The sequence below is a fragment of the Hypanus sabinus genome, chromosome 10, assembly GCF_030144855.1.
Source record: "Hypanus sabinus isolate sHypSab1 chromosome 10, sHypSab1.hap1, whole genome shotgun sequence".
Taxonomy (NCBI): Eukaryota; Metazoa; Chordata; class Chondrichthyes; order Myliobatiformes; family Dasyatidae; genus Hypanus; species Hypanus sabinus.
In genome coordinates this window covers 130,169,822-130,182,721 of record NC_082715.1, presented here as the reverse complement: position 1 = coordinate 130,182,721, position 12,900 = coordinate 130,169,822, and the positions used below count along the sequence as shown (strand labels likewise).

The following is a 12,900-nucleotide window of genomic DNA, read 5'->3' as shown; positions in this document are numbered from 1 at the left end:
CTTCTGCTCCCTGATACTCTCGAACTTCTGGCATACTGCTAGTCTCTCCACAGTGAAGACTAATGCAAAATACTTAATGAGTTCTTCCGCCATTTCTTTGTCCTCCATTACTACCGTTCCAACATTATTTTTCAGTGGTTCAATATCCACTCTCGCCTCTCTTTTAGTCTTTGTATATCTAAAAACCTTTGAATACAGAGTACAAGAAGATATAAGTAAAAAAAAAGATAAAATAATACTAAATACTTTATATTTGAATTACACTTGCAATCTCATTACCCTAAATTCATTTAAATTAAATTGTAATATTGAAATGTACTAATTTTATTAAACAAAAAAAATAATCTAAGCCTGCTACGAAGATTGAAGCTGTTTGGTAAAGTTCTTCTTCACTTTGGCTGTTCATCGATTTCGATGTTGACTGAGGCCTGGGCAAGGCTGTATGGAAGATTGGCAGTTGCCCATGCTGCAAGTCTCCCCCCTTCACGCCACCGATGTTGTCCAAGGGAAGGGCACTAGGCTGATACAGCTTGGCACTGATGGTGTCACAGAGCAATGTATGGTTAAGTGCCTTGCTCAAGGACACAACACGCTACTAGTTTGAGCTGAGGCTCAAACTAGTGACTTTCAGATCATTAGACCAATGCCTTAGCCACTTGGTCACACGCCAACACATCCTGTTGGTGTATGGCACATGGTAAAGAAAGAAAAAAGAAAAAAAATCCTTATATAGTGAAATATGTTAGTAGCCAACATCTGTACTTTAACAGCAAATCCAAAGTTTTGAAACTAGTTCAAAAATGGTCCCCACAAATTTACTTTTCAAAGTAAATTTTAAGCCTAACCCTTCGACTGCCTTATTCAGTATTGTTGGAGGAAAAGATATTATTTTGGAGACATCTGATTTGCACATTTTGGCTTTTATTTCTCTTATAGCTAGGAGGGTGCTCTTGCTTAAATGGAAGAATGTCAATCCGCCTACTCATGCTCAATGGTTACATGATGTTATGTCATGCTTAAATTTAGAGAAGATCTGTTATTCGATTTCTGAATCTAGCCAAGACTTTCAGACATAGAACATTATGGTCAAAGTCATACAACAAGGAAACAGCCCCTTCAGCACTACTCATCCTGCTGACCAAAATTCCCATCCAAGTTCATCCCATTTTCCTGCATTTGGCCCATAACCCTCTGAATCAGGGGTTCCCAATCTTTTAATGCATGAACTGCTACCATTAACTGAGGGGTCTGTGGACCCCAGGTTGGGAACCCCAGCTCTAAACCTTTCTTATCCATATACCTGACTGAGTACCTTTTAAATGCTGTTAATGTAACTGTCTCAGCCACTTCTGGCAGTTTGTACTATATTCTGATCGCCCTGTGGGTGAAAACAAAATGCCCCTCGTTCTTATTAAATCTCTTCTCTCTCACCCTAAATCTATACCCTCTAATTATTGATTTTTGGACCCCAGAGAAAAGACTATGTGCATTCACACTATCAGTGCTTCTCATGATTTTTCACTCCTCTACAATATCACCTCTTATTCTACTAAACTCCAATAAATAAAGTCCCAACCTGCTCAATCTCTCTCCATAACTCAGCCCCGTGTCCTGGTAACATCCTCATAAATCTCCACATTCTTTCCAGCTTAATGAACTCTTAAATATCTTGAACAGCTGAAGAGTAACATCCAATTTCTTTCTATACTCATTGCCTTTTCTGATGAGCTTATTTTAGCTTGTAAGAAAAACTGCAGCCAAACAAGTAGAATGACAGTGATTCTGTGAAAGCAGTAAAAAATACCATGGTGTGACCCACTTTCTGCACAATGGGATTTGGACCAAAGATAACCGACTCTTCATCTGTTCATGCAGTTTCACTAAAACTGCTGGTTTTCTGGACAATGCGACCACGTGTGTGGTTGAGCCAAGCAGAAGCCCAGTTCCAGATTCAGCAGATATCTTCTGATTCCACGCTTTACTATCATGTGGTGAGTGCCCTTGACCAGGAGACGGCCGCCAAGGTTGTGGATTTCATACAGTCGCCCCCCGGAAGAAGGCAAATATGAAGCATTCCAAGCGCTGCTCATTGAGACCTTTGGCCTCTCACGGCGTGAGCGGGGTGCCCGCCTGCTTCACCTGGACGGTTTGGGAGACAGGCTGCCGTCAGCATTGATGAATGAGATGCTGGCCCTCGCTGATGGACACAAGCCCTGCCTCATGTATGAGCAAGCGTTCCTAGAGCAACTGCCCGAGGACATACATCTGCTGCAGGCTGACGCAGATTTCAGAGACCCCCGGAAGGTGGCGGCCTGGGCGGACGTGCTGTGGAAAGCCAAGAGGGAGAGCGTGGCGTCCATCGGTCAGATTACAAGGCCACGCGCCCAACAGCGGATCAGACCAGGCCCGGCACACAACACAGAGGCAGGAGTGAGGAGGACAGTGAACAGTGGTGTTTCTACCACTAGCAGTGGGGCACAAAAGTCCGCCGTTGTCACCCGCCCTGCAAGGGCTAGGGGCAGGGCCAGCTGCCGCTAATGACTATGGCGGCTGGCCACCAGGACAGCCTCTTGTATGTCTGGGACAAACAGTTGGGACGCCACTTCTTGGTCAACGCTGGAGCGGATATCAGCGTCTTGCCCCCGACGGGGTATGACACCCGCAACAGGAAGCCAGGACCCACACTGAGGTCCACACATGGCAGCACGATACGGACCTACAGCACCTGCAAGGTGCAGCTGCAGTTCGGCGCCAGCTGGTTCACATGGGACTTCACACTGGCCGCCGTGGCCCAACCACTCCTGGGGGTGGACCTCTTGCGAGCTCACAGCCTGCTGGTCGACTTGGTACATGCTGAGACGTTCCAGACATTCTCCCTGGGTGAAGCCAAGTTGCGTGCCCCACACCTGGACTCCATCATGCTGTCGGACAACAAATTCACCAGAATCCTGGTGGAGTTTCCATTGATTCTGGCACTGCAGTTCACAGCAGCCATGCCCAGACACAGGGTACAGCACCACATCCGTCGGATGATCCAGGGGCCACCCCTCCACGTCCACACATGGAGGCTCCCCCTGGAAAAGCTCCGCCTGATGAAGGAGGAGTTCAAGAGGATGGAGGAATTGGGGATCATACAGAGGTCTGACAGCCCATGGGCCCCCCAAAGCAGCCGGGGGTTGAAGACCATGCGGCGACTACCACAGACTGAACGGGGCTACAACTCCAGACCGCTACCCCGTGCTGCACATACAGGACTTTGCAGCAAACCTGCACGGGGCAAGAATCTTTTCCAAAGTAGACCTCGTCCGGGGATACCATCAAATCCTGGTGCACCCTGAAGACATCCCCAGAACAGCACTCATCAACCCATTCGGCCTGTTCGAGTTCCTCTGAATGCCATTCGGCCTGAAAAATGCTGCACAGACGTTCCAGCGGCTAATGGATGTGGTGGGATGCGACCTGGACTTTGCGTTCATCTATTTGGATGACATCCTTATAGCCAGCAGTAGTCGTCAGGAGCATCTGTCGCACCTCCGCCAGCTCTACTCCCGCCTGAGTGATTTCGGCCTCACGATCAACCGGGCCAAATGTAAGTTTGGTCTCAATGCCATCAACTTCCTGGGCCACAGGATTACCAAAGACGGGGCAACACCTCTGCCCGCCAAGGTAGACGCGATCTGTCACTTTGCCTGGCCCAACACGGTCAAAGGCCTGCAGGAGTTCGTTGGTATGGTGAACTTCTACCACCGTTTTCTCCCCTCAGCAGCCCGTATCATGCGCCCTTTGTACACCCTGATGTCGGGTAAAGGCAAGGACATTACTTGGGACGAGGAGGCCGCGGCCACTTTCGTTAAAGCCAAGGAAGACTTGGCAGATGCCACGATGCTGGTGCACCCCAGAACCGACGTTCCGACCGCCCTCGTGGTGCATGCATCCCACACAGCAGTCGGTGGGGCGCTGACAACCCCTGGCGTTCTTCAGCAAGCACCTATGACCACCCGAACTCAAGTACAGTGCTTTCGACTGGGAGCTGTTGCCACTGTATCTGGTAATCCAGCATTTCAGGTACTTATTAGAAGGCAGGCCGTTCACTGCGTTCACGGACCACAAACCGTTGACCCTTGCATTCATGAAGGTGTCTGATCCTTGGTCAGCTCGCCAGCAGTGACATCTGTCCTAAATCTTCGAGTACACGACGGACATCCAGCGTGTCTCGGGAAAGGACAATGTCGTGGCGGATACACTCTCCAGACCCTGTCCCTGGGGGTGGACTGTGCAGCACTGGCCGAGGCGCAGCAGGCAGACGACAAAATGCCCAGCTACAGGACTGCAGTCTCGGGTTTGCAGCTGCAAGACTTTCTCTTAGGCCCAGGTGAGAGGACCCTCCTGTGCGACATGGCTACCAGCCAACCTCGCCCCATTGTCCCGGCAGCCTGGAGGCGGCGAGTTTTCAACTCCCTACACGGTTTGGCGCACCCATCTATCGGGACAACCATCCGGCTAGTCTCCAGCAAGTTCGCGTGGCATGGACTTTGCAAGCAAGTCAGTGAATGGGCCAGAACGTGTGTGCAGTGCCAAACAGCCAATGTGCAGTTGCACATTAAAGTCCCGCCACAGCAGTTCGAACCCACCCACCGGAGGTTCGACCACATTCATATGGATATCGTGGGCCCCCTACCAGTGTCCCGAGAAGCGCGGTACTTCTTAACTATGATAGACCGGTTCATGAGGTGGCTAGAGGCGGTCCCTCTCACTGACACGTCTGCCGATTCCTGCGCCAGAGCTCTGTTTGCAACCTGGGTAGCACGCTTCGGGGTACCGGCCCACATTACCTCCAACAGAGGTGCCCAGTTCACCTCCAGCCTGTGGTTGGCTGTGGCTAGCCTGTTGGGAACACAGCTACACCACACAACTGCCTACCACCCACAGTCGAATGGACTGGTGGAAGGCTTCCACCGTCACTTGGTCGGCTCTCATGACCAGCCTGAGAGGACCTAACTGGGTGAACGAGCTTCCCTGGGTCCTGCTTGGAATTCGCACAGCGCCCAAAGAGGATCTGCTTGCCTCGTCTGCCAAGTTGGTGTACGGCGCGCCCCTGACCGTCCCAGGAGAGTTCATACCAACCCCAAGGGGGCAAGAGGAAGAACCTGCAGCCGTCCTGGACAGGCCACGCGAAAGGCTTGGCAACCTGGCCCCCATACCAACTTCACAGCGCGGACGGACCCCAACCCATGTACCCAAAGACCTGCAGAACTGTATGTTTGTGTTTGTACAAAGGGGTGGACACCGGGCACCGCTACAGCGGCTGTACGAGGGGCCGTTCAAGGTAATCAACAACAACGGGTCCACGTACGTTCTGGACATTGGGGGGACAGAGGAGGTTTTCATGGTGGACTGACTCAAACCATGTAGACTTGGCGCAGCCGGTCGTGGTTCAGGCACCGCGGCGCAGGGGCAGACCTGCCAAACAGAGGCTGATCCAGACTGTCGACATCGGGGGGTGTATTGCTGGTTCTGGTGGGGGTGGGGGGGGGGGATGGTGGTTATGTGGCGCCCCACTTTCTGCGCAGGCGAACCGGCTCACAAATAGCCAGCACGCGAGGAGAGACTTTGATAATGCACCTCTGATGTCATTTCCACCCGGAGAGGGCTGGCGCTAGGGATTAAATGCCAGCGCCGCGAAGTTTGAATAAACTAGTCTCGAAACGATTTACCAACTGCGCGTCGTTGTCTCTCGCTCTTTATGTAGTACATCGCTATAATGGATGAAGATGGGTGTAAGTGTGTTAATTGCAGGTGATTTGTCGGGAGGCGATTAAATAGAAAGAGTTGAATAGTGAGAGATGAGAGAAGAAAACAATAGTACTGAACCAAAGCTATAAAGGGATGTATTTCTAAGACCAATGTATGATGAGAAACTTTCTATTTTCTTCAATCTTTTAGGCATTACTGCAGATCTGATCTCAGAGGATGGCGATGTGATAACACCGTTAGGAATCGGCTTTTTATCATCATGCCAACAGTACAGCCAATTATTAGCTGTGTGCAGAAGCTGGTTCTGTATGAAACTCGAGCGGTGCGTTTCAAACACATTTTTCTTGTGATTCAGTAATTACCGTGCTAATATTTTTGCTATTTTTCTGAAATTTAGCTTAGTTTAAAAATACAAAGATGAAATAGAACTAAAGGCTCTTAACTAGTGAAGACCATTTTTTACTAAACTGAAAATGATTTTGCAGAAGTGATCTGGAAATGGCCATTTAAAGGTAAATCAATCACATCTCAGGTGAGCATAACAACATTCCAATATTTTGGAACCAACATGGCCCAACAAAAGAGGGATTACCAAATCCAGAGCCCCTTGGGTAAGAAAGAACTTATTGAGGCAGGAAGGGCAAACAAGGGAGCATGTGAGACATCAAGGTTGATACAGCAAAAAGCCTAGAAAGTGAAACACCAAAATTTAAAGAAACAAAGATAGGAATGCAAATACTGGTCAGTAAAATCAAAGATCCAAAGTGGTTGGTTAAGGATAGAATAGAATCTATTTAGTACCAAAAATGTAACCAATGCGTGGAAGGAGAGGATGTGGGCAAGGTTCTTAAGGAATATTCTTTCCTGTAAAGAATATTCCGTGTGTTGCGGTTGATAAGGATGAATGTGAAATATAAAGTAGGATAGTACAGGAGGAAGGGTACGTAGTCATACAGCACAGAAACTGGCCTTTTGGCCCATCAGTACATGTATATGAAAATTGAATAACTGATTATGTCCTAATATAAATAACCCAAGAATGTTAAAAGAAGCAAGGAAGAAAATTGCATACAGTCTGACTACTGTTTTTTTTACAATCCTCTTACTGCAGGAGTGGTGGTAGAGAATTGGAGAATAATTATTATGGAAATATGGCACTCTGCAGAACTAATTGGAAACTGCACAGTGCTGAAAGAGGGTTGCCCAAACTTACGTATTCAGGCTACTGTATGGAACTAGCATTTCCTAACTTTCAGACATCAAGGCCATTATTGATAGCTTCTCAGGAGTATCTGAGAGAACGGGTCTCACACTTTATTTCACCATAATAGAGCTTTGAACAGCAACCAATTCAGACATCAAAAGTTTGAGAGCAGGGGATTTCACTCAGGTCCACTGTCAGAGTAGAAGAAGGGAGCAGCAGGTAACAGCAGTGTAATAGAGCATTGACCAGCGATCAATCTGTGTTTGAGTTAGGTTAACAAGAGCAAATTAAAGGAGGGCAGGGGCAAGCGCAGTGGCCATTGTTGCAGCATCTGTCATCAGAGTGGTGATCTTGAGGCTCTACCTCTTCAAGGCTTCAGGGAAGAGAGAATTCAATCAGAAAGAAAAGAAAAGCTCTAGGTTTAAGATTGTTTCCTTCCCTTCTTTATATCTGTACAGCTAGGACAGTAGAGATGCCAGGCAGGGTAATGAAATGCTCCTTTTGTGGGATGTGGGAAGGCAGAGAGACCTTGACAACTGCAACAGGAAGGGAGAAGGGGTTAAACAAAGTCCAGAGTACCCCTGTGGGCATCCCTCAACAACAGTTATATCACTTTGGATACTGTTGGGGGGTGGGGGGGGGGGGAGTGTGGCTACCTATCAGAGGAAAGTCAAGAGTAGTCGGATCTCTGGCATTAAATCTAGCTCTGTGACTCTGAAGAGAAGGGCCACGCTGTGGTGATAGGGGATTCATTAGTTAGGGGAATGGATAGGAGGTTCTGTGGATGAGAATGAGATTCTCAGGTGATATGTTGCCTCCAGGTGCCAGGGCTTGGGACATTTGGTATCGAGTTCTCAGCATTGTTAAGTGGGAGTGTGAACAGCAGAGGTCGTGGTCCATGTAGGTACCAATGACATGGGTAGGATGAGTGATGAGGTTCTGCATGGGGAGTTTAAAGAGTTAGATGTTATGTTAAAGGGCAGGACCTCCAGAGTTGTGAACTACAGTCCTAGGGAATTAGAGGAACAAATTTGTAAAGAGATCACAGACTGTTGTAAAAAAACATAAGGTTGTTATAGTAAGTGATTTTAACTTTCCACATATTGACTGAGAATCACATGCTCTAAAAGGACTAGATGGGATAGAGTTTGTCAAATGTGATCAGGAGAGTTTCCTTCATCAGTACTTAGAAGTCCTAACAAGAGTGTGCGATATTGTATCTGCTGTTAGTGAATGAGACAGGGCAGGTGACAATAGCTTGCGTAGGGGAACACTGCATCAGTGACCATAATGCGATTAGTTTCAAACTAAATATGCAAAGAGATAGTTCTGGTGTGTGGGTTGAGATTCTAAATTGGAGAAAGGCCAATTTTGACGGTCTCAAGAAATGATCTGACAAGTATGGGATTGGGACAGGCTGTTTTCTGGCAAGCATGTACTTGGAAAGTGGGAGGCCTTCGAAAATGAAACTTTGAGAGTACAAAGCTTGTATGAGCCTGTCAGGATAAAAGGTAAAGATACCAATTGTGAGGAATCTTGGTTTTCAAAAGAATTTGAGGCCCTGGTTAAGAAAAAAAAGGAGGTGCATAGCAGCCTGCTGTAGGCAAGTAGGATCAAATGAAGAGCCTATGGAGGGCAAGAAATGCAAGGGAACACATAAAGAAATCAGGAAGGCTAAAAGGAGACGTAGTTGCTGTAGCAATCAAAGTGAAGGAGAATCCTAACGGATTCTGGAGGTATCTTAAGAGCAGAAGGATTGCCAGAGACCAAATTGATCTTCTGGAGGAGCAATCTATGTGTGGTGCCAAAACAGATGGGGGAAATCTTGTATGCATTCTTTGCATCTGTTTTTACTCAGGAGACATACTGAATCTGTACAAGTGAGGCAAAGTGGCATCAACTTTATGGACCCTGTACAGAATACAGAGGAGGAGGAGGTCTTTGTTACCCTGAAGCAAATCAGGGTGGATAAATCCCCAGGGCCTGACAAGGTTTCCCTCAGTCTCGTACAGGAGGCAAGTACAGAAATTACTGGGACCGAACAGAGATATCTAAAACATCCTCAGCAACAAGAGAGATACCAGAGAACTGGAGGATATAACCAATGTTGTTCTGCTGTTTAAAAAGGTTCTAAACAGAAACCAGGAAATTATAGGCAGGTGAGTGACATCGGTTGTGGGGAAGTTATTGGAAGGTATTCTAAGGGACTGGATATATAAGTATTTGGATAGACATGGACTGATTAAAGATAGTCAGCATGGCTTTGTATGTGGCAGGTCATGTCTAACCAATTTTTTGGAGTTTTTCAATGAAGTTTCAGGAAAATGGATGAAGGCAAGGCAGTGGATGCTTTCCGGCTCTGTGGGAGAAGCCAGAGTGTGGTCGTAGAAGATTGCTTCACTTGGTGCTGAGTCCTTTGTTGTTTATCATCTATATTAATGATCTGGATGATAATGTGGTTAACTAGATCAACAAATTTGCGGATGACACCAAGATTAGGGGTGTAGTGGACAGTGAGCAAGGCTATCATGGCTTGCAGAGGGATCTGCATCAGCTGGAAAAATGGGCTGAAAAATAACAGATGGAATTTAATGCAGACAAGTGTGAGGTTTTACACTTCCGTAGTATTAACCAGGGTAGGTCTTACTCAGTGGAGAGTAGGGTACTGAGGAGTGCAGTAGGACAAAGGGATCTGGGAATACAGGTACGTAATTCATTGAAGTTGGTGTCACAGTTAGATAGGGTTATAGAGAAAGCTTTTGGCACACTGGCCTTCATAAAACAGAGTCTTGCATACAGAAGATGAAGTGTTATGTATAAGATGTTGGTGAGGCCTAATCTGGAATGGGTCTGCAGTCTTGCACCTGCCTACAGAAAAAAATTGTAAGCAATGTTGAAAGCATGCAGAGAAAACTTACAAAGATGTTACTGGTCTGGAAGACATTCGTTAAAAGGAAAGATTGAACAGGTTAGGACAGTATTCTTTAGAACATAGAAGATTGAGGGAAGATTTGAGGTATAAAAAATTATGAAGGGAATAGATAGGGTAAATGCAAGCAGGCTTTTCCCATTGAGGATGGGTGGTACTATACCAGAGGTCATGGCTTAAGGGTGAAAGGTGAGAAGGTTTAAGGGAAACAAAAGGGGAAACTAATTTATTTAGAGGGTTGTGGGAGCGTGGAATGAGCTGCCAGCACAAGTGGTGCATGCGAGCTCTATTTCAATGTTCAGGAGAAGTTTGGATAGGTACATGAATTGTAGGGATATGAAGGGCTATGGTCCCAGTGGGAGTAGATAGTTGAAATGTTTTGGGCATGGATTAAATGGGCCAAAGAGCCTGTTTCTGTGCTGTACTTCTTTGTGACAGTCTTTCAGGGACGGATGCTGAGGGGGATGTAAGGAAAAAGATTTTTTAACATGGAGAATGGTTATGATCTGGAACTGATTGAAATAGTTACTCATGGCTTTCAATTGTGGATCGGACAGTCACGAGGAGAAAATAATTTGCAAAGGAATGGACTGATTCTCTGCAAGGTGCTTGTGTAGAGAATGCTGCCTTAATAAATTCTCTAGCGTAAAATTGATTTTCAAAGCAAATGGGTTATGGATTGAGATTGAGCTTAATCTGTTTTAATCCTCTCATTTATCCCTTTTAAATCACAAATCAAGATTTTCAATTCCTCCTCAAAGAGGAAAAATTTTGCAATTTTGTTTATATTCAGGTGCATAGTTTCTTTAGTAGAGTATTGTTGATCAAAATTAACTTCGAGTTATGTGGTTACTATTTTACATGGGAATGTGATAGTGGTATTACTTTTGAATATCCTTTAATCTAAAGTGAAACAATGTAATTTTGCGAGAACTGTGAAGTAAATTTTATTTCACTATGGAGCTGTTTTAGAATACTGAAAACATGATACTGGTCTATGGGAACAAATGTGAGGGTTGGATTGGCTAAGAGTTAGGCATTTGAGTCGTTAAGAAATAATATGGACCATTCAATGTGGCACTAGATTGCATTGCTTAATAATTAGTTGACATGTTAAACAACTAATCCAGACCTTTAGTATGTGTGTTCAGGGTTGGAGCCAATCTTAGGCTTTGTTCAAAGTAAGAATCCTTTTTAATCTTAAAATGAATTGGAAGATTACACTTAGTGGCCACAGTGGACCCCCTGTACCTAATAAAATGACCACTGCGAATATGTTTGTGGTCTTCTGCTGTTGTAGCCCATCCACTTAAAGGTTCAGCCTATTGTGCATTCAGTGATACTCTTCTGTACTCCGCTGTTATAATGCTTTGTTATTTGAATTCTGTTACCTTCCTATCAGCTTGAACCTCTGGCCATTTTCCTCTGACCTCTCTCATTAACAAGATATTTTCGCCCACTCAACTGTCATTCATTGGATGTTTTTTTCTTTTCGCACCATTCTCTGTAAACTCTAGAGACTGTTGAATGTGAAAATCCCATGATATCAGCAGTTTCTAAGATACTCAAACCAGCCCACCTGGCACCTGCAGTCATTCCACGGTCAAGGCTATTTAGATCACATTTCTTCCCCATACTGATGTTTGGCCCGAATAACAACTGAACCTCTTGATCGTGTCTGCATGCTTTTATGCATTGAGTTGCTGCCACATGATTGGCTGATTAGATATTTGCATTGACGAGCAGGTGTACAGGTGTACCTTAAAAAAAGTGGCCACTAAGACCATAAGACCTAAGATTATTTTTTGTTTCAAAGAAACTGTGAACTAAACAATTATATTCTTAATTTTCTTTAGAGATACTTCCTGGTTGGAAGCAATCATGCTGAAACTAAATATCGTGTGCTAAAAATAGACCGAACAGAACCAAAGGACTTGGTGGTTATTGATGACCGTGTAAGTGCCACCATTTATGCTAATTGTTTATGAAATACTTCTAAACTTTTCACAAGGGTTCAATTGTCAATACCAATTTAGGAATTGATAATTGAAAAACATTATTGGTTTACCATTCTGCTGTAGATTCTGATAGAACATATGACTCTGGACCCAGTTGCTGTATCATACTGAATCAGATACAAAATCCTTGTGAGGATGATTTGTTTCGTACAACTGCATATGAATGACATGATTAGGATCATTATACTTACAGATGGTTTAATCTTGAATCTTGAGTAGACTTTAAAGGAGCATTTATCTGATATAATCTGGTTTAATTTCTAAACTCTTTATAATAAATCCCAGAGCTTGATGGAATGTTGGGACCTTGAAAGATCTTTGAGTTCCCTCTAGCCACAGATGAGGTCCCAGAGGACTAGGAATTTGCCATGGTCATTCCTTTGTTTAAGTGGGGCAATGGGCATAATCCACGAAGTTATTGGCTGGTGAGCCTTGCATCTGTCTGTTGCTGATCTGTTGTTTCCGACGATGACATAAACCTGTGTGGGGAGAGTTTTATAATGAAAAAACCATTGCACTGGGGCAGTTCCACTCTTGGCCTCAAAAATCTTGGCCAATGGTATGAAAAATCATCACGACTGGACATTTCCTCGGCTGCAGTGGATAGCCATAATGCCTTCTGTGCCTTATCATGCCCTTCGCTCTCTGCAAAGTGTTGCAGCACCACTTTTTTGGCTGAGTGATCTTGTAGTTGATCTCATCCACCCAGTCCGCCAGCACTGGCTTCACATGCTGGGGTAGACATATCCCTATCTCACTGGGGTTGTAAGTTACCGGCTACCCTCACCTGGTTTAGCCTGCCTGTGAAGCGGTGTACTTGGGTGTGTTCAGTATTGCATGCAAGCAGTTACTTGGAGCCATGGGTGAGAGCTGGGTGGTAGGTGGGGACCAAAGGTGGATGAGCTATACCTGGGCAGAGCATGACAAGCCTGCCACCAGAGGGTGCTACAACTCCCTGTATGCCCCATGCACCCCATACATTAGAAGTAGGTAAG

The 12,900-nt window shown here is 45.5% G+C and overlaps 1 protein-coding gene across 3 annotated transcripts in view; it reads left to right on the top strand.

Moving 5' to 3' along the window:
- The window catches only part of fig4a (FIG4 phosphoinositide 5-phosphatase a), a 105,820-nt gene that overhangs the window by 2,145 nt on the left and 90,775 nt on the right, over positions 1-12,900 (top strand). For 2 of the 3 annotated variants that reach the window (XM_059982960.1, XM_059982959.1), the window contains exons 3-4: positions 5,944-6,076; positions 11,744-11,842. In XM_059982960.1, the coding sequence (XP_059838943.1) occupies positions 6,014-6,076; positions 11,744-11,842 (162 nt within the window). In that variant the 5' untranslated portion in view covers positions 5,944-6,013. Of the gene's footprint in view, positions 1-5,943; positions 6,077-8,816; positions 9,118-11,743; positions 11,843-12,900 lie in introns of all 3 variants that reach the window. The other variant, XM_059982961.1, reaches the window with a different exon arrangement.